General features: G+C 45.1%; 2 protein-coding genes across 14 annotated transcripts in view; both read right to left on the reverse strand.

The window, feature by feature from the left end:
- Nucleotides 1-6,570, reverse strand: part of LOC135549539 (pumilio homolog 1-like) — a 70,432-nt gene extending 63,862 nt beyond the window's left edge. For 3 of the 11 annotated variants that reach the window (XM_064979575.1, XM_064979578.1, XM_064979576.1), the window contains exon 1: nucleotides 6,441-6,566. The gene's annotated coding sequence lies outside the window, so the exon portion shown is untranslated. Of the gene's footprint in view, nucleotides 1-2,320; nucleotides 3,092-6,440 lie in introns of those variants that run through there. The other 8 variants (XM_064979570.1, XM_064979567.1, XM_064979571.1 and 5 more) reach the window with 6 other exon arrangements.
- Nucleotides 6,571-8,554: 1,984 nt separating this feature from the next.
- On the reverse strand, nucleotides 8,555-18,811 carry LOC135549540 (sodium/potassium-transporting ATPase subunit beta-1-interacting protein 1-like). Of its 3 annotated transcripts, none has more exons than XM_064979581.1 (8): nucleotides 18,389-18,811; nucleotides 17,761-18,177; nucleotides 15,546-15,683; nucleotides 14,778-14,858; nucleotides 12,925-13,122; nucleotides 10,362-10,422; nucleotides 9,351-9,436; nucleotides 8,555-8,777 (listed from the first exon to the last, which is right to left on the reverse strand). In XM_064979581.1, exons 2-7 carry the CDS (start codon nucleotides 17,812-17,814, stop codon nucleotides 9,351-9,353), a joined length of 618 nt encoding a protein of 205 aa, XP_064835653.1. In that variant the 5' UTR covers nucleotides 17,815-18,177; nucleotides 18,389-18,811; the 3' UTR covers nucleotides 8,555-8,777. The 3 variants fall into 3 exon arrangements, with proteins under 3 accessions (XP_064835653.1, XP_064835652.1, XP_064835651.1); XM_064979580.1 differs by having other exon boundaries at nucleotides 9,355-9,436; nucleotides 17,761-18,098; nucleotides 18,389-18,809; XM_064979579.1 differs by having other exon boundaries at nucleotides 9,355-9,436; nucleotides 18,389-18,809.
- Between the last annotated feature and the right edge of the window lie 1,295 nt (nucleotides 18,812-20,106).

The following is a 20,106-nucleotide window of genomic DNA, read 5'->3' on the forward strand; positions in this document are numbered from 1 at the left end:
TTCACACACACACACAGCTTCACACACACACACACAGCTTCACACACACACAGCTTCAACACACACAGCTTCAACACACACACAGCTTCAACACACACACAGCTTCAACACACACACAGCTTCAACACACACACACACACACACACACACACAGCTTCACACACACACAGCTTCACACACACACACACAGCTTCAACACACACACACAGCTTCAACACACACAGCTTCCACACACACAGCTTCCACACACTGCTTCACACACACAGCTTCAACACACACACACACACACACACACAGCTTCAACACACACACACAGCTTCAACACACACACACAGCTTCAACACACACATACACAGACACACAGCTTCACACACACACACACAGCTTCAACACACACACACAGCTTCACGCACACACACACAGCTTCAACACACACACACAGCTTCAACACACACAGCTTCACACACACACACACACACATAGCTTCACACACACACACACAGCTTCACACACACACAGCTTCAACACACACACACACAGCTTCACACACACACACAGCTTCAACACACACACACACACACACACAGCTTCAACACACACACACACACAGCTTCACACACACACACACACACACACACACAGCTTCACACACACACACACAGCTTCACACACACACACACACACAGCTTCAACACACACACAGCTTCACACACACACACACAGCTTCACACACACAGCTTCAACACACACAGCTTCAACACACACACACACACTGCTTCAACACACACACACACTGCTTCAACACACACACACACTGCTTCAACACACACACACACACACTGCTTCAACACACACACAGACACACACACTGCTTCAACACACACACTGCTTCAACACACACAACTCAAACTACAATCCTTTTAAACAATCTAGAAAGGATTCACAAACACACTTGCAGGGACTGCAATCAACATTTTGATCCACCAGCTGGTGTTGTCGTTTTTTTGTTGCAATTTGACTGACAACATATTCTAAGTGGTTTAATGTCTGGAGTAGTGGAGCTAAATTTATATAGTTTACAACACCATCCTCTGTCCCAAATGAATAGGAAACATTATCGGCACCTAATCCTAATTCCTTCTAATTAAACCGTGACAATCCTTCCGATTCATTTGTGGTTGAGGCCTGAATAAATCTTCTAATGACGTTAGGCCACATTTGAGTTATGAAAACATCTGACCAACTTACATATTAAAGAGGGGAGGGGGGGTCCCTTTATCTTCATACACAGCATGTTGTGAATCACACCCACACAGTGTCACAAACACACCCACACAGTGTCACAAACACACCCACACAGTGTCACAAACACACCCACACAGTGTCACAAACACACCCACACAGTGTCACTAACACACCCACACAGTGTCACTAACACACCCACACAGTGTCACTAACACACCCACACAGTGTCAAACACACCCACACAGTGTCAAACACACCCACACAGTGTCAAACACACCCACACAGTGTCAAACACCCACACAGTGTCACAAACACACAGCCTAGCCCCAGAGGAAAGAAGAGGTCAAATTCCATCAACATCACACTGAATCGCGTGGTGGTGTCCATGTTTGATTTAACTGACAGTATGAAATAGAACAAAAACCTGATTCCTTTTCTCAGGGAAAAAAATAAAATAATAAAACATTTGGGGAGATATATAAATTAAAAGTTCAAAGAAATTTGGTCTACTTCACTGTCAGTTTTGTCCTAGTTTGGTTGAATATAAAACAAAATTAGAATACAGAAAACCCATTAGAGCAACTATTAATTAATTTGTTGCCATTCTATGTTCATACAACATATTTAGAACATTTATTATTTAGAAACATAAAATACCGAACAAATAAGAAATATATTGTGTTACGATATTTTGGCGATGTCGCCCAGCCTACCACCAGTCTATTACCTTTCACTAGTTACAGGTGGTGTGAAGGTAGCTCGGTCATGTAGGTAGGAAACAGAACGCAGGTGTAACTTACAGCCTATTGGGTTGGTTTAGTTCACCATATGTAATATGTAGGCTTACATTACAGTTTAGACAGAAACACAGTCTCTGATAGTTATAATGTAAAGATGGCCACAAAAAAAACATGGCTGATGATTTACATTCTCCCAAACAAATGTGCAAATTATTTTATTTTCATTTTGTGTAAAAAAAAATAATAATAATGTTTCACTTATTGTGTAGATAATGTTGCTGCTACCATCTTATGACAGAAAATAACTTCTGGACATCAGAAAAGCGATTACTCACCGCGGACTGGAAGAAACGTTTTCCTTTAACGAGTCAGACGACAAGGACATCCTGCTTTCACTGGAACAGGCCCAGATCCACGCCTTTTGCGTGAAGAAAAGACGCCGGAAAAGGGGACGCAGATCGGGGATCCTTCCGGGAATCCGGAGGCGAGCGAGTAATCTCCCAATGCCATCCATTCTCCTTGCTAATGTGCAATCGTTGGAAAATAAAATTGATGACCAACTATTAAGATATTCCTACCAACGGGACATTAAAAACTGTAAGATCTTATGTTTCACTTAGACGTGGCTGAACAAACAATATAGAGCTGGCAGGATTTTCCATGCACCGGCAGAACAGAGACTCTACCTCTGGTAAGACGAGGGGTGGGGGTGTGTGTCTATTTGTCAATAACAGCTGGTGCGCAATGTCTAATATTGAAGAAGTCTTGAGGTATTTCTCGCCTGAGGTAGAGTACCTTATGATAAGCTGTCGACCACACTATCTACCAAGAGAGTTCTCATCTAAATTATTTGTAGCTGTCTATTTACCACCACTGAACGAAGCTGGCACTAAGACCGCTCTCAACCAACTCTATAAGGCCATAAGAAAAGAAGAAAATCCTCACCGAGAAGAGGCGCTCCTAGTGTCCGTGGACTTTAAATGCAGGCAAACCTAAATCAGCTTTACCAAATTTTTACCAGCATGTCACCAGTGCAACCAGGGGGGAAGAAATCCTAGACTACATTTACTCCACACACAGAGATGGATGCATAGCTCTCCCCCGCCCTCCATTTGGCAAATCTGACCATAACTCTATCCTTCGGATTCCTGCTTACAAGCAAAAATTTAAGCAGGAAGTACCCGTGACTCGCTCAATACGGAAGTGGTCAGATGATGCGGATGCTACACTACAGGACTGGTTTAGCTAGAACAGACTGGAAAATGTTCCGGGATTCATCCAATGACATTGAGGAGTATACCACCTCAGTCACCGGCTTAATCAATAAGTGCATCGACGACGTCGTCCCCACAGTGACTGTACGTACAGATCCCAAACAGAAACCATGGATTACAGGAAACATCCGCATTGAGCTAAAGGCTAAAGCGGCAGCTCTCAAGGAGCCGAAAACTAATCTGGAAGCTTATAAGAAATCCCGCTATGCCCTCAGACAAACCATCAAACAAGCAAAGCGTCAGGATTAAGATTGAATCCTGCTACACCGGCTCTGGCGCTTGTCGGATGTGGCAGGGCTTGAAAACTATTATGGACTACAAAGGGAAACCCAGATGCGAGCTGCCCAGTGACGCGAGCAGACGAGCTAAATGCCTTTTATGCTCGCTTCAAGGCAAGCAACACTGAAGCATGCACAAGAGCACCAGCTGTTCTGGATGAATGTGAGTGAACGCTCTCAGTAGCCTGTGTGAACAAAACCTTTAAACAGGTCAACATTCACAAAGCCGCTGGGCCAGACGGATTACCAGGACGTGTACTCAAAGAACGCGCACACCAACTGTCAAGTGTCTTCACTGACATTTTCAACTTCTCCCTGACTGAGTCTGTAATACCTACATGTTTCAAGCAGACCACCATAGTCTCTGTGCCCAAGGAAGTGAAGGTAACCTGCCTAAATGAGTACCAACCCGTGGCACTCACGTCAGTAGCCATGAAGTGCTTTGAAAGGCTGGTCATGGCTCACATCAACAGCACCCTCCCGGATACCCTAGGCCAACTCTAATTTGCATACCGCCCCAACAGATCCACAGATGACGCAATCTCAATCTCACTGCACACTGCCCTTTCCCACCTGGACAAAAGGAACACCTACGTGAGAATGCTGTTCATCGACTACAGCTCAGCGTTCAACACCATAGTACGCACAAAGCTTTGTTTTTGTTTTTTTTGTACTTAGTCCACTCCTGTATTCCCTGTTCACCCACGACTGCGTGGCCAAACACAACTCCAACACCATCATTAAGTTTGCTGACGACACAACTGTGGTAGGTCTGATCACCGACCATGATGAGACGGCCTGTAGGGAGGAGGTCAGAGAACTGGCAGTGTGGTGCCAGAACAACCTCTCCCTCAATGTGAGCAAGACAAATGAGCTGATTCCGGACTTTAGGAAAAGGAGGGTCAAACGGGGCTGTAGTGAAGTGGGTTGAGAGTTTCAAGTTCCTTGGTGTCCACATCACCAACGATCTATCATGGTCCAAACAAACCAAGACAGTCGTGAAGAGGGCAGATCCTCAAAAGGTCCTACAGCTGCACCGTCGAGAGCATCCTGACCGGTTGCAAACCGCCTAGTATGTCAACTGATATGACATCTGCTCGGCATCTGACCGTAAGACGCTACAGAGTAGTGCGTACGGCCCAGTACATCACCAGGGCCACTCTTCCTGCAATCCAGGACCTATATAATAGGTGGTGTCAGAGGAAAGCCCATAAAACTGTCAGAGGCTCCAGTCAACCAAAATATATAGACTGTTTTCTGTGCTACCACACGGCAAGCAACAGCAGAGCGCCAAGTCTAGGACCAAAAGGCTCCTCAACAGCTTCTACACCCAAGTCAGACTGCTGAACAATTCATAAAAATTGCCACCGGACAATTTACATTGACCCCCCCCCCCCGTCTGGATAAATATATTCTGCAGAACAAACATACTTCTCTGACTTGCAGAAAATAAATCACATCAGTTTTACTCATGACCTTTCTATCTGGAACATTAACACAACGTTGTGCCCTGCTGAATGTGGCCCAGCCAGGTGATGTGGATTCCACCCACACAACAGACAAGGGGTGTGGTCAGTCAATAAGCAAATGTTCAAGACAACCAGGTGGTCTGTTCAATGTTTTATTTAGCGTTCAACCCCGCCAACCTCTGATGGACAGGAAGCCACAAGTATTTGGAAAATGAATCTGTCAAATCGCATAAGACGTCTCTCTACCTCACACACACACACACACACACACATCCATCATGGCTCAGAGGTGTACATACACAATCCTAATTTTTCTCGCTATTAATAAATGGCTGACCCTGGGTGCCTCTGGGGGAGATGGGATACGCAATTTTTTTTTTTATTACTTTGCCAATTTTACATGCATATAATACACACCTGTGCATGTGTGAAATAGGCCAAATATAAGTACCCACCCTCGCCTCCATGCATAGAGTTATGCCATAACAAGCACGCCCCCCTCTGCAGGCAACGTTAGTTAGCCAGCCAGCTAGCCAGCTAGCTCCTGCCATCCAGACAACCACTTACAAGCAAAACAAACAAATACTTCCGGTGTGTTTGGGTCTGAAAATATATGTTATCCCAATGCAAGCAGAAAACAAACAGCCATTCATTTCTCAGCGGTGTATGCTAGGGTAACGCAACCTCTTTGATAACATCCGGAAATGAGTAACGTTAGCGAGCAGTCTCCTCTCATCACGTTCGCCAGCCGGAAATAGCATTGTTGCCCATAACTGGATTAATCATTATTTAATACCGTGGATCGATTATCACTGCGAACTACTGTCCTGTCCACCTGGGCCAGAACAATAAACAATAAAAACGGAACATAGCTTTGTGTGTCAACAGTCAGTCGCCGAGGCACAACTCACACCACCCAACTAACTAAACAAATCGAGGTCAATAAGGACATGAAAATGGACGTAAGTAAATGTGTGTTTGTCTGGTTGACATATAACTAGGTAATTACATTATCCATGTACTGGAGTGTTCACTATCTAGCTTAAGTGGCATGTATTGATGTTAACTACCCTATGTTTGTCTACCAACAAACAATTACCAGACCTCCAAGCCAGCGACCAGAGCAACTGGCCCCCGACACCCCTTCTACCAGTAACACACACCGGTGACCCATTACTAGCACGTCTTCCGTGTACCCGGGCTCTACAGGTCTCCATGACGCCGGTGTAAGCTAGCTAGCTAACAAAGGCCCTAGCTGTCTGACTAGAGCGGAATACGGCAACAACCGGAGGCGGCAGGGGAGGGAGGAAGCAACACAGCTTTTAAAATAACCCACAAAACTTATGTTTACGGTCCGGTAAAGGCAATACATCGGGCGATGTGTTGTTTGAGGCGGCTAGAGGCACACTGTGCCCCCGGGTGAGGGCTACTTACAGGCGGAGAGGGCGGATGGTTGAAGATTTCAGCCCCGGTTCTCTATCCAGATTTCCAGGCTTTCACTCCGACAACATGGCGGCTCGGAGGGGAGCAGAGACAGGCAGACGCGGTGCATCATGGGAACGGAGGAGAGCAGAGAGAGTGCGGTTCATTGCGCCAACTGGGAGGGGAGGGTCTCTCACCAGTCCCTTTGTTATACATACGTGTGGCTCTGTTGCCATGCGCTGTTCTCTCACATTGGGCAAAAATACACTAATGATCTCAAATACATTCATCATAAAGATTATAGTGGTGTCTATAACACTGGTTTGGGGAGTGTGTGGACAGTTCATTATTCCCAGGTAAAGTTCTGTTCATACCTAATAACAGGTATCTATTACAAGTCTGTGCAGAATGTTCAGAGAACCATGGTAATGGAGTCCAGCCGCAGCCATGACAACATGCTGACTCCTGAGCACACAGAGGGTGTACTGACAGGGTACTCCGGGCAGAGGAAAAAATCATTTGGTGGTACAGTAACCAAAAACAAAATGTAGGAACCACTGCTCTACTAGACCGGTGCCATTGTGAACCAACTAACAGCCAGTGTGAAAAGGGCGGTAGCGGCAGGTTAACTAACGGTGAAGAGGGGTTGGGTCACAGTCAAGAGCAATTGGGTCACCAACTGAAAAGGTCGCTAGTCCGAATCCCTGAACCGACTAGTTTGAAAAAAATCTGGTCGATATGCCATTGAGCAAGGCACTTAACCCCAATTGGTCCTGTAAGTTGCTCTGGATAAGAATGTCTGCTAAATTACTCAACTTCAATGAAAAGTAGAGCCGAGCCTGTTGCAAAAAATGTAATCTAGTGTGTCACTAGAAATGACCATATGCAGCACTGTCTACCATGCAATGCGAGGCTAAATTCATACGTACATCAATTTGTCCAAAGGTATGTATGTGTGTGTGTGTGTGTAGAAAACATAGGACTGATTTAATTTAGAAACAGTTTATTTATTTCACCAACCCCCTTCCCAATGTCTCCTACCACACCGCGGTCTGTCTTACCCAGGAAACCACGTCATAAATACAGTCTCCCTCCCTCTCTGTCCTCCGCCAGACATTTCTGACTTGGAAATGTACAATGACCTATTGTATGGTGGTAAAATAAATCAGTGTCCTTGTATTCCTTACATTAATATCATCAGGTCAGACCAGGGATTTATTTTTTACAGAAGAAAGGAGTGACTGAAGTGTAGAGGGTGGAGAATAACAGAAGAAAGGAAGGAGTGACTGAAGTGTAGAGGGGGGAGAATAACAGAAGAAAGGAAGGAGTGACTGAAGTGTAGAGGGGGGAGAATAACAGAAGAAAGGAAGGAGTGACTGAAGTGTAGAGGGGGGAGAATAACAGAAGAAAGGAAGGAGTGACTGAAGTGTAGAGGGTGGAGAATAACAGAAGAAAGGAAGGAGTGACTGAAGTGTAGATGGTGGAGAATAACAGAAGAAAGGAAGGTGTGACTGAAGTGTAGAGGGGGGAGAATAACAGAAGAAAGGAAGGAGTGACTGAAGTGTAGAGGGTGGAGAATAACAGAAGGGTAGTAAAGGTGTGAGGGTGGAAGCATTTCTAAAGTCATCAAGGACGATTTTTGGTCGTGAAAAAGGTGAGGAGAAATGTAAATGGGGCGTGGCTACGTAACCCCCTCCCCACCCCCAAAAACAAAACAACCAATCAGCCGGATATTTACATGCACAGAATCCCCACATCTTTCCCCAGAGACAGTAAAGCCCAATCCTTAAAATTGGTGCAGTGTACACACAATCACGACAAACCCACTTCTGCTTTTTTGCTGTGATTGTGAGTACACAGGGTCACCCCGTCACAACAAAATTAGGGACAAGATTGGGGATTGGGGGTACGACAGTTCTATTATGACCTCACATTCTAAAATGACAACATGAAGAGCCGTGCTCCATGTGACTTGAGGCCCCTCCCACAATAGTTCAGAGGTCATTCAGCTAGTCCTTTAGAACTACACACACAGGGTCCTAGGAGTGCAAAAAGCCAGCAGGTGCAGAGTGTCCTCTCAATATCCTCCGTGTCCATTAACAAGTGACAAAGCCCAGTGTCCCCCCCCCATAGAATGGCTGGTTCCACCCTGTCCTCTGTACATTCACCTCAGGGGTATCAGTCAGTTTACCCTCGATTACCATACACATACACGGTCTCACATACACACACAGGCGAGTCCATCTTTCAGTTGTACTGTGACACGCAGAGTGAGTGCTCTGTTCCCAAGGAGACAGCTTCACCGCTGAGGTGTGGTCTGATGGGGGCGCCTCCTTCCCCTACCCGGCCCTGAGAGACCGAGATGAGACAGACATATCATACAGTTCAATTAGAAAGTAGGTCACACAATAAATCATATATATTTTGTTTAAAGCCTTCCGCCGAACTCTGCTAAACGAGTGCTCGCATACTCCCTTAAAAGACGTTCGCTTGAAAAACGTTTGTCCATCTCGAGACACCGTCGCCAGTCCACACTTCCTCAAAATAGTCTAAATTAATCTAACACAATAAATCTGTCATACATTTTTACGTTTTTGTCAAGGAGATCTTAGTTGCGCAATTTTACATCTAACTAAGATGTTTGGTGCAGTATTTGTCAAGGTAAAAATGTGCATGAAAACAATGTAATTTGTTGAATGGCAACAAACACTAAGAATCCCTACTGTTGGCCAATCACGAAAAAGGGGCGTAAACTTTGGCTTGTGTGCACGAACAGCCGAAAAAACCTTTGCTGAAGACCAATTAGAACAAAAACGTCCCAAAATGTCATAATATGGGCACTAGCTGTTCTGAACCGTTGCGGAATGGAAGGACTAGGGTAAGGGGTCACCGTGAGGTTAAGGTTGAAACGTTAGAGGTTACCTACGTGTAGAGGGGCTGCAGTTGGAGGTGTGAGGTCTTCTGAGGAGGCTGGTAACCATAGGATTCAAAGCCACCAATGAAATCAACTGAGAGAGAGAAAGAGATCAGAGGCAGACGGACCACCCAGACAGACAGACGGAACACCCAGACAGAACAGACAGACGGAACAGACAGACGGAACACCCAGACGAGGCAGACAGACGGAACACCCAGACGAGGCAGACAGACGGAACACCCAGACGAGGCAGACAGACGGGACAGAGAGACAGACAGGCGGAACACACAGACAGACGGAACACCCAGACGGGGCAGACAGACGGAACACCCAGACGGGACAGACAGACAGACAGACAGACAGACAGACAGGAGGAACACCCAGACGGGACAGACAGACGGGACAGACAGGCGGAACACCCAGACAGACAGGCGGAACACCCAGACGGAACAGACAGGCGGAACACCCAGATGGGGCAGACAGACAGACGGAACACCCAGACGGGGCAGACAGACGGGACAGACAGACAGGCGGAACACCCAGACAGACAGGCGGAACACCCAGACGGGACAGACAGACGGAACACCCAGACAGACAGGCGGAACACCCAGACGGGACAGACAGACGGAACACCCAGACAGAACACCCAGACGGAACACCCAGACAGACAGGCGGAACACCCAGACAGAACAGGCAGAACACCCAGACAGACAGGCGGAACACCCAGACGGGACAGACAGACGGAACACCCAGACAGAACACCCAGACGGAACACCCAGACAGACAGGCGGAACACCCAGACGGGACAGACAGACGGAACACCCAGACAGAACACCCAGACAGAACACCCAGACGGGACAGACAGACAGGACACCCAGACAGAACACCCAGACAGAACACCCAGACGGGACAGACAGACGGGACACCCAGACAGAACACCCAGACGGGACAGACAGACGGGACACCCAGACAGAATAAAGAGATAAATGGATCACTCAGACAGATGCAACACTCACAGCTATCCTCGTCATCCTGGAAGACTTTGCTCACATAGCAGGCATACACAAAGCCAAAGAGCTAAGGGAGAGACAAAGAGGTTAAGGTTAATATCATGGTGTGTGTGTGTGTGTGTGTGTGTGTGTGTGTGTGTGTGTGTGTGTGTGTGTGTGTGTGTGTGTGTGTGTGTACGTGTGCGTTTGCGTGTGTGTGTGCGTGTGTCAGGGTTTCCGTTAGTCAATAATAGCCAACTTCAGGCCTATAAAAAAAAAAAAGAAGATCTGAAAAGCTGATAAATAAAATAGTCACCGGACAGCCAGGAGAGTTTTTAAATCCCATTGCAAAGTAATGCTTTTTAACCTGTTCATTGATAGAAATACGAAGCGATGGAAATACATACATTTGCCCGGTCATTGTTAATAAATAAATTACAATCGGTCTATAGGTTAATAATTGCACAACAATTCTAAATGCAAATCACATGAAAAAGTTTTTGATGGCTACGATTAAAAAGAATATACTATTTTTTTTTTTTCTCAACTGGTAATTTAAGCGTGGTTCCCATTCAAGTGCTTAGTCAATGGTAGGCAGGCCTTAGCGCATCACACAACGCTTTGCAATGTGATGAGCTGGAGGCCGTTATGCAGATTGAAAACATACGTTTCATTGTGTGAAACCTGAATGTTTTACTTCATACGAGCCATGTCTTACCTTGTTTACCCTGTACTCTATATCATCGACTGCATCCTTATGTAATACATGTATCACTAGCCACTTTAAACAATGCTACCTTATATAATGTTACTTACCCTACATTATTCATCTCATATGCATACGTATATACTGTACTCTATATCATCGACTGCATCCTTATGTAATACATGTATCACTAGCCACTTTAAACAATGCTACCTTATATAATGTTACTTACCCTACATTATTCATCTCATATGTATACGTATATACTGTACTCTATATCATCGACTGCATCCTTATGTAATACATGTATCACTAGCCACTTTAAACAATGCTACCTTATATAATGTTACTTACCCTACATTATTCATCTCATATGTATACGTATATACTGTACTCTATATCATCGACTGCATCCTTATGCAATACATGTATCACTAGCCACTTTAACTATGCCACTTTGTTTACATTACTCATCTCATATGTATATACTGTACTCGATACCATCTACTGTATCTTGCCTATGCTGCTCTGTACCATCACTCATTCATATATCCTTATGTACATATTCTTTATCCCCTTACACTGTGTATAAGACAGTAGTTTAGGAATTGTTAGTTAGATTACTTGTTGGTTTTTACTGCATTGTCGGAACTAGAAGCACAAGCATTTCGCTACACTCGCATTAACATCTGCTAACCATGTGTATGTGACAAATACAATTTGATTTGATTTGTTTCAAAGTAGCCCGAGCCAAAATCCTTTCCTTTAAACGTAGAGGCAGTTATTTTATAAAGACCTCCATGTGCCATTGAAACAAGTAGCCTACTTCTCTTACCTTCTATTGGTTATCAAATCAACTTTCTTTTACTGTCCGGTAGCCAAAGGCACAATCCTAGTCATATTAGCAACCCGGACGGAGAATAAAATATCTGTTGTTGTAAAGTTAAACAACTGTCCGGTAGCCAAAGGCACAATCCTAGTCATATTAGCAACCCGGACGGAGAATAAAATATCTGTTGTTGTAAAGTTAAACAACTGTCCGGTAGCCAAAGGCACAATCCTAGTCATATTAGCAACCCGGACGGAGAATAAAATATCTGTTGTTGTAAAGTTAAACAACTGTCCGGTAGCCAAAGGCACAATCCTAGTCATATTAGCAACCCATGCTAGTTGTTTAACTTTACAACAACAGATATTTTATTCTCCGTCACATGAAACCCACCTGCATGTGCATTGTGCTTTTGACATTCGGACGTAGCCTACTGCCTCATGTGCATTGCTAAGCAGCTATGATATGAAGAAATAAGTTTATTCAAATTTGAAGCCAAACATTCTGATCTGTTGCATCAGCCTCAATGCTTTTTTTTTTTGGTGTACTGAATTTGGGATCTATCGTCCCACAACTGTCAGATTTAATGAGCCATTCGCAGTTTCACGGTACTGGCCGTGTGTACTTAGACTTGCATGGCTTAATCTTTGAGACAAGCATATGCTACTGGCAGGATCAACCAGGTAGCCACTCACAACATAGAGGTTGAACCTAGGCACGCTAAGCAAAGAACAACCAGGGACCTCTGTTTGGAAACAGGCCATTTCTTTCTCGCGCAGTTCGTTGCTTGTCTTGTTGGCTGAGGAAGAGTAAACGTGGACAGGTATTCTAACAACTTCAACGTGCGCATCGGAATTCGTTAAGAAGGACGCACGCCAGTGTTTTGTTAAGATAAATAATCATAATCAAAATGTAATTTTCTGTCATTCTGAGCATTGTGGGATGGACGCCATATGGGTACGGTGAATTTCTCAAAATCTCCTGTAAATTAAAACGTTGCTGGTCAATCGACCGGCGCCATATTTTCCTAAGGGAAACCCTGGTGTGTTACTTACAGCCAGTAGAACCTGTAACGCGGCACTCAGCACCTCAATGTACTGGTAGTCAAGGAGACAGCCAGAGACGGTGATGACATGGTGGTTGTCGGGGGCGATGCGGGAGTCCAACACCGGCGTTACTAGGCAACCAGGGCCGTGCTCCATCCACCAGGACCGATGCAGCGACGTGTTGAACGTCATCAGGATGTCCCTGTCCTACACACACACACACACACACACAAATGAGAAAAAACATGTTATGAACACATCAATACATAAACACACATTTTTAACAAGTTGTAAATCACACTGCAAAAAGGGAAGCACAGCCACGAGCTGCCCAGTGACACAAGCCTACCAGACGAGCTAAATAACTTCTATGTTCGCTTCGAAGGCAAGCAACACTGAAGCATGCACGAGCGCATCAGTTGTTCCCGGACGACTGTGTGATCACACTCTCCGTAACCGATTTGGGTAAGAACTTCAAACAGGTCAACATTCAAACAGCTTACCAGAACGTGTACTCGGAGTCTTCACTGACATTTTCAACCTGTTCCTGATTGAGTCTGTAATACCCACGTTTCAAGCAGACCACCATAGTCCCTGTGCCCAAGAATATCAAGGTAACCTGCCTAAATGACTACCGACCCGTAGCACTCATGTTTGTAGCAATGAAGTGCTCGTCACTAAACTAAGAACCCCTGGGACTAAACACCTCCCTCTGCAACTGGATCCTGGACTTCCTGATGGGCCGCCCCCAAGTAGTAAGGGTAGGTAACAACATCTGCCATGCTGATCCTCAACATGGAGGCCCCTCAGGGGTGTGTGCTCAGTCCCCTCCTGTACTCCTTGTTCACCCATGACTACATGGTCAAGCACAACTCCAACACCATCATTAAGTTTCCTGACGACAACAGTGGTAGGCCTGATCACCGACAACGATGAGACAGCCTATAGGGAGGTCACAGTACTGGCAGTGTGGTGCCAGGAAAACAACCTCTCGCTCAACGTGATCAAGACAAAGGAGATAAATGTGGACTACGGGAAAAGGAGGGCCGAGCAGGCCCCATTCTCATCGACGGGGCTGCAGGGGAGCAGATTGAGAGCTTCAAGTTCCTTGGTGTCCACATCACCAACAAATTAACATGGTCCAAACACACCAAGACAGTCGTGAAGAGGGCACGACAAAACCTATTCCCCCTCAGGAGAATGAAAACAATCTGCATGGCTCTTCAGATCCTCGAAAGGTTCTACAGCTGCACCGTCGAGAGCATCCTGACTGGCTGCATCACCGCCTGGTATGGCAACTGCTCGGCCTCCGACCGCAAGGCACTACATATGTTAGTGCAAGTCAGAGGAACGCTCTAAAAATTGCCAAAGACTCCAGCCAACCTAGTCATAGAGACTGTTCTCTCTGCTGCCTTACAGCAAACGGTACCAGAGCGCCAAGTCTAGGTCCAAAAGGCTTCTTGAAGAGCTTCTACCCCCAAGCCATAAGACTCCTGAACAGCTAATCAAATGGCTACCCAGTTCCCCCTGTACAGCTTCGATACTGTCACTTTTTTCGTTGCTCCTTAATTATTTTTGTATTATTGTTATTACCCCCCCCCCCCCCAGTTTATCTTAGTAAATACTTTAACACCTTTTCTTCTTCTTAAAACTGCAATGTTGGTTAAGGGCTTGTAAGTAAATAGTAAACATTTAACATTTAACTGTAAGGTACCTGCTGTAATCAGCATGTGGCAATTACAAACAATTTATAAAACACAAATACATGATAAACACGTTATAAAACACAAATACATGATAAACACGTTATAAAACACAAATACATAATAAACACGTTATAAACACACACACACATCTCTTACCTGAGACAAGTGTCCCACCTCAAGGTAGAAACAGATGATGAAGGAGTTCCATCCCACCCACAGCACCAACCACACCGCATACTGACACACACAGAGACAAAGAGGGGTTAGGGGGTGTGTGAGTATGCTGGGATGCACAGAGACAAAGAGGGGTTAGGGGGTGTGTGTGTATGCTGGGATGCACAGAGACAAAGAGGGGTTAGGGGGTGTGTGTGTATGCTGGGATGCACAGGGCTGTTTATGACTTCAGGCCTATCCACTCCCGAGATTAGGCGGGCAATACTAAAGTGCCTATAAGAACATCCAATAGACAAAGGTACATAAAATACCAATAGTGTATATCTCTATGAAAAATAGTATAGAGAGAAATAGTCCTATAATAACTACAACCTAAAACTTCTTAACTGGGAATATTGAAGACTCATGTTAAAAGGAACCACCAGCTTTCATATGAGCAAGGAACTTAAACATTAGCTTTTTTACATGGCACATATTGCACTTTTACTTTCTTCTCCAACACTGTGTTTTTGCATTATTTAAACCAAATTGAACATTGTTCCTTCAGTATTGTTGCAATTGTCATTATTTCATATATTTAAAAAATAAATAAATAAAAAAAATCGGCCGATTAATCAGTATCAGCTTTTTTTGGGGTCCTCCAATAATCAGTATTGCCGTTGAAAAATCATAGTCGGTCGACCTCTAGTGTGTGTGTGTGTATATATGTGTGTATGTGTGTGTATATATATATATATGCATGTGTCTCACCAGTATGAGGTAGCGGGATCTGAACTGCACTGTTCCAAAGATCCCCAGTATGACGGCCATGATATGGAGGAAGTTGGCCAGGATAGGAGCCCACTGGTAGCCCAGGAAGTCAAACACCTGTCTCTGGAGCGCTGCCATCTATACACACACACACACACACACACACACACACACACACACACACACACACACACACACACATAAATCACAAGATACATCTAGGGGATCATTATGGTATTACATTATTGCAATTTAAAACAATCTCTCTCTGGGATGTGTACAGGGACACACAAAGAAACAACTGTCTCACTCTCTCTCTCTCACTCACACACACAGTATGCTGCAGTTGTTTCCATGGAAACTGCAAGGAGCACCAGCCGAGGGACTACCCCCCAACACACACAGACACACAAACTCCCCAAACTACTGAAAATAAGCTGTATTCCAAAGTACCCACTGTCACACAATATATCACAATCAAATAAACACACGCCAACTACAGCATACTACCACACACACACACATTAATAAAAACACTGAAAATAAAAAGTTGAAAATAAGACAGAAATAAAAGTTTTGACCAGAGACAAAGAGTAGCAGGATGACAAGAGTGAGAGCAGGAAAAGCAGAATAGTAGGATGTAGATGAGGGGAAGAGCAGGATGTAGGTGAGGGGAAGAGCAGGATATAGGTGAGAAGAGGAGCGGGATATAGACGAGAAGAAGAGTAGGATATAGACGAGAAGAAGAGTAGGATATAGACGAGAAGAAGAGTAGGATATAGATGAGAAGAGGAGCAGGATGTAGATGAGAAGAGGCGCAGGATGTAGGTGAGAAGAGGAGCAGGATGTAGGTGAGAAGAGGAGCAGGATGTAGGTGAGAAGAGGAGCAGGATGTAGATGAGAGGAAGAGCAGGATGTAGGTGAGAAGAGGAGCAGGATGTAGGTGAGAAGAGGAGCAGGATGTAGATGAGAAGAGGAGCAGGGTGTAGATGAGAAGAGGAGCAGGATGTAGATGAGAGGAAGAGCAGGATGTAGGTGAGAAGAGGAGCAGGATGTAGGTGAGAAGAGGAGCAGGATGTAGGTGAGAAGAGGAGCAGGATGTAGATGAGAAGAGGAGCAGGATGTAGATGAGAAGAGGAGCAGGATGTAGATGAGAAGAGGAGCAGGATGTAGATGAGAAGAGGAGCAGGATGTAGGTGAGAAGAGGAGCAGGATGTAGATGAGAAGAGGAGCGGGATATAGATGAGAAGAGGAGCAGGATGTAGATGAGAAGAGGAGCAGGATGTAGATGAGAAGAGGAGCAGGATGTAGGTGAGAAGAGGAGCAGGATGTAGGTGAGAAGAGGAGCAGGATGTAGATGCGAAGAAGAGCAGGGTGTAGATGAGAAGAGGAGCAGGATGTAGATGAGAAGAGGAGCAGGATGTAGGTGAGAAGAGGAGCAGGATGTAGATGAGAAGAGGAGCAGGATGTAGATGAGAAGAAGAGCAGGATATAGGTGAGGGGAAGAGCAGGATGTAGGTGAGAAGAGGAGCAGGATGTAGGTGAGAAGAGGAGCAGGTTGTAGATGAGAAGAAGAGCAGGATATAGATGAGAAGAAGAGCAGGATATAGATGAGAAGAGGAGCAGGATGTAGATGAGAAGAGGAGCAGGGTGTAGATGAGAAGAGGAGCGGGATATAGATGAGAAGAGGAGCAGGATGTAGATGAGGGGAAGAGCAGGATGTAGGTGAGAAGAGGAGCAGGATGTAGGTGATAAGAGGAGCAGGATGTAGATGAGAAGAGGAGCGGGATATAGATGAGAAGAGGAGCAGGATGTAGATGAGAAGAGGAGCAGGATGTAGATGAGAAGAGGAGCAGGGTGGAGATGAGGGGAAGAGCAGGATGTAGATGAGAAGAGCAGGGTGTAGATGAGAGGAAGAGCAGGATGTAGATGAGAGGAAGAGAGCTCTCTTATTTTCCTGATGTTACTTTTTTTTAAAGCACAGTCTCCCAGAATACAGTGATCACCACACACACACACACACACACACACTTGTCCTGTGGTTGCCAATAATGTGACACACTGTTAATAGTTCAAACGTTTTAGTCAGACCATCTTTCTCACTCTCTCTTAGATTCAGGGAGTGGGAGAGGGATGGGAACAGGGACAAAGTGGTTATTGTGGATAAGCATCACACACCTTTTCCCATTCACACCTCACTGCAACAAACACTCACCAGCTGCAGTGAACATATCGCCACCAGTGTAACTCTCCCGTCACACTTCCCCATCTTGGAGGGCTCTGGACGTGGCTTGGGGCCACGCAGGCTCCGGGGAAAGGACGGGTGGTCACCGGTCAGACCCAGACTGGCTGCCCGATTCAGATCACACCATGCCCGGCCGGACCTCGCCTGGACCCCGTCCTCCTGGTTCTTCTACGTATGGAAGACTCCTTGAGATTGACGTTAATTACACCGACACCAACCCATCCCGGCCCACTGTGATCATTCTGTCGGTATGTAAAGGTGCATGTGGTTTGCCGGGGGGATCTCTTCTTCACGCGCCAGTCCGACAACTGTTTAAAGCAAAGGCACTATTACCGAATCGCCTCGATCCGGCCACACCTTCAGGTTGATGGCGAAAGGAGGGGGAGACTGAGACAAGACACAAAGAAAGAAAGACGGAAAGCTATTATAACCCGGCAAGTCTCGCGGGTTAAATGGTAGAAATGAGCAGCATAAGATAACGGATCACACGGGGAGGGAGGGGGGAAGAGGAATGAAATGACCCGATGGAGGTAGCTAGCTAGCTACCCGGGCTGATTAAACGAAATTGACACACACAAAGCGGTTCATTGTGACTCACGGTTGATTTTCAAGACGCTCGCGCTCCTTCCTCGTTCTCGGTAAACGGACGGAGTTTTCAACCGTAGTCCTCCGGTGGCTTAAAACCAAGGCTCGGGCTCTCTTCTCCGTCTCGCGGCGTCTTTGTCAACAATCGGTGGTGCCTGCTGGGGCGGGCGCGAGCACGCGGCAGCGCAAATCCTCCTCGTTTCAGAGGAACTGGGCCGTGTTCAAGATTGAACTATCAAAATCCTTCTTTCCTTCCTTGTGGCGATCACTGATCTTACATGATTAGATATGTGAGAGTAGGTGATCCCACTAGATTGATTTTACTTCTCAAACTTTGTCAAAACAAGTATAACCTCAAGGAGAAGAGCGTAGGAGGAAGGAAGAATGTAATTTCAAAGTAGTTCTAACACGGCCCCCGGAATCCTACCGACCGCGTGCGCGCGACCGCATGGAGAATGGAACAAGAGGAGCGCGAGGGGATTCAGCAGATAGACAAAAGAAACAGGGCTCGCAGCGAATCTAATAAAAGTTTGTGAATAATACTAGACAGAAAAGGGTTACAGAAAATACAATATCTAGGTCCATGCTCTATAATGGTATTTGCATAAACCAATCTAAAGAATGTATTACTTAGATTGTTAAATCCAAATTGCACATTTTAAAACTCTCAAAAACCGTATAGCTATTTAAATACCTCGTTGTATGGCTGTGTTTCAGTGTCAGTTTTTTTTAAAGGATACAAAGTACTAATACATTCAGAGTAATGACAGGTATTACAAAACACACATTCAGCTTTATGGTCTTTCCACAAAGAGTACATTTTGTGTGCATCCTTTTGATATATTAAGTAGAAATTGTAGACAGCAATATGTTTAAAAAAAAAGCCTGTTATATGAAATGAAGTGTCCTTTAATATAGACCACATGGAGAAATTTAAAAATCCAGCACTTTGACATGTCCCTGTCTAACAGTATAACTTTAGACCGTCCCCTCGCCCATACCCGGGCGCGAACCAGGGACCCTCTGTGCACATTAACAACAGTCACCCTGGAAGCATCGTTACCCATCTCTCCACAAAAGGGGAACTACTACAAGGTCTCGGAGCAAGTGACCTCACCGATTGAAACGCTATTTAGCGTGAACACCGCTAACTAGCTAGCCGTTTCACATCCGTTACACCGGTGTAACTTAAGGAGATTCTATCCCACTTAACTTCAACATTTCTCCAGGTTTTCACCATCAATGTAAAGCCCCTAGTTATTTTGTTGCTTTGATAAAGTAATTTCTGAAGATTTATTTTAATGTGATTAGTGATTAATTGAAGTATGTCCCTCATTTTAAGGTCAACTCTGTTACGTGAACTGAACTCTTGTTTTAATCCAGTTATTCCTTTTGAAATATATTTATTTTTTAAATAACATTGAACATCTAATAGTCACATTATAATGTAAAAGCAGGCGAGCTGGTTTTACTCTTCGGCCATTTTCTGGATGCCCGACGACTCAAACGGAATTCTTCCACCGCTCTTTGGTCGCTACATACTTCAGTCTCTACAATCATTCAAGTCGTTTGTGGTGACATCAAAATGGGGGGTGTTGTACAAAACAGTCATCAGCCATTGGATTGCTTTACCCATGGGGTTCTGGCTCTGGACCAATCAGAATGCTTACAATGTGTTGTTGAAATCGTTCGTGAAGACTCAAATCTCGACTCATTGGAGTACACCACATC

Source organism: Oncorhynchus masou, chromosome 12 (assembly GCF_036934945.1).
Source record: "Oncorhynchus masou masou isolate Uvic2021 chromosome 12, UVic_Omas_1.1, whole genome shotgun sequence".
Classification (NCBI taxonomy): Eukaryota; Metazoa; Chordata; class Actinopteri; order Salmoniformes; family Salmonidae; genus Oncorhynchus; species Oncorhynchus masou.

Excerpts from the sequence above, each read along its gene's own strand:
- LOC135549540 (XM_064979580.1), bottom strand. The coding sequence starts at position 17,814 with ATGGGGAAGTGTGACGGGAGAGTTACACTGGTGGCGATATGTTCACTG. Across the intron at positions 15,684-17,760 it reads CGATATGTTCACTGCAGCTG|ATGGCAGCGCTCCAGAGACA; the intron begins GTGAGTGTTTGT and ends GTGTGTGTATAG. Across the intron at positions 14,859-15,545 it reads GATCCCGCTACCTCATACTG|TATGCGGTGTGGTTGGTGCT; the intron begins GTGAGACACATG and ends TGTGTGTGTCAG.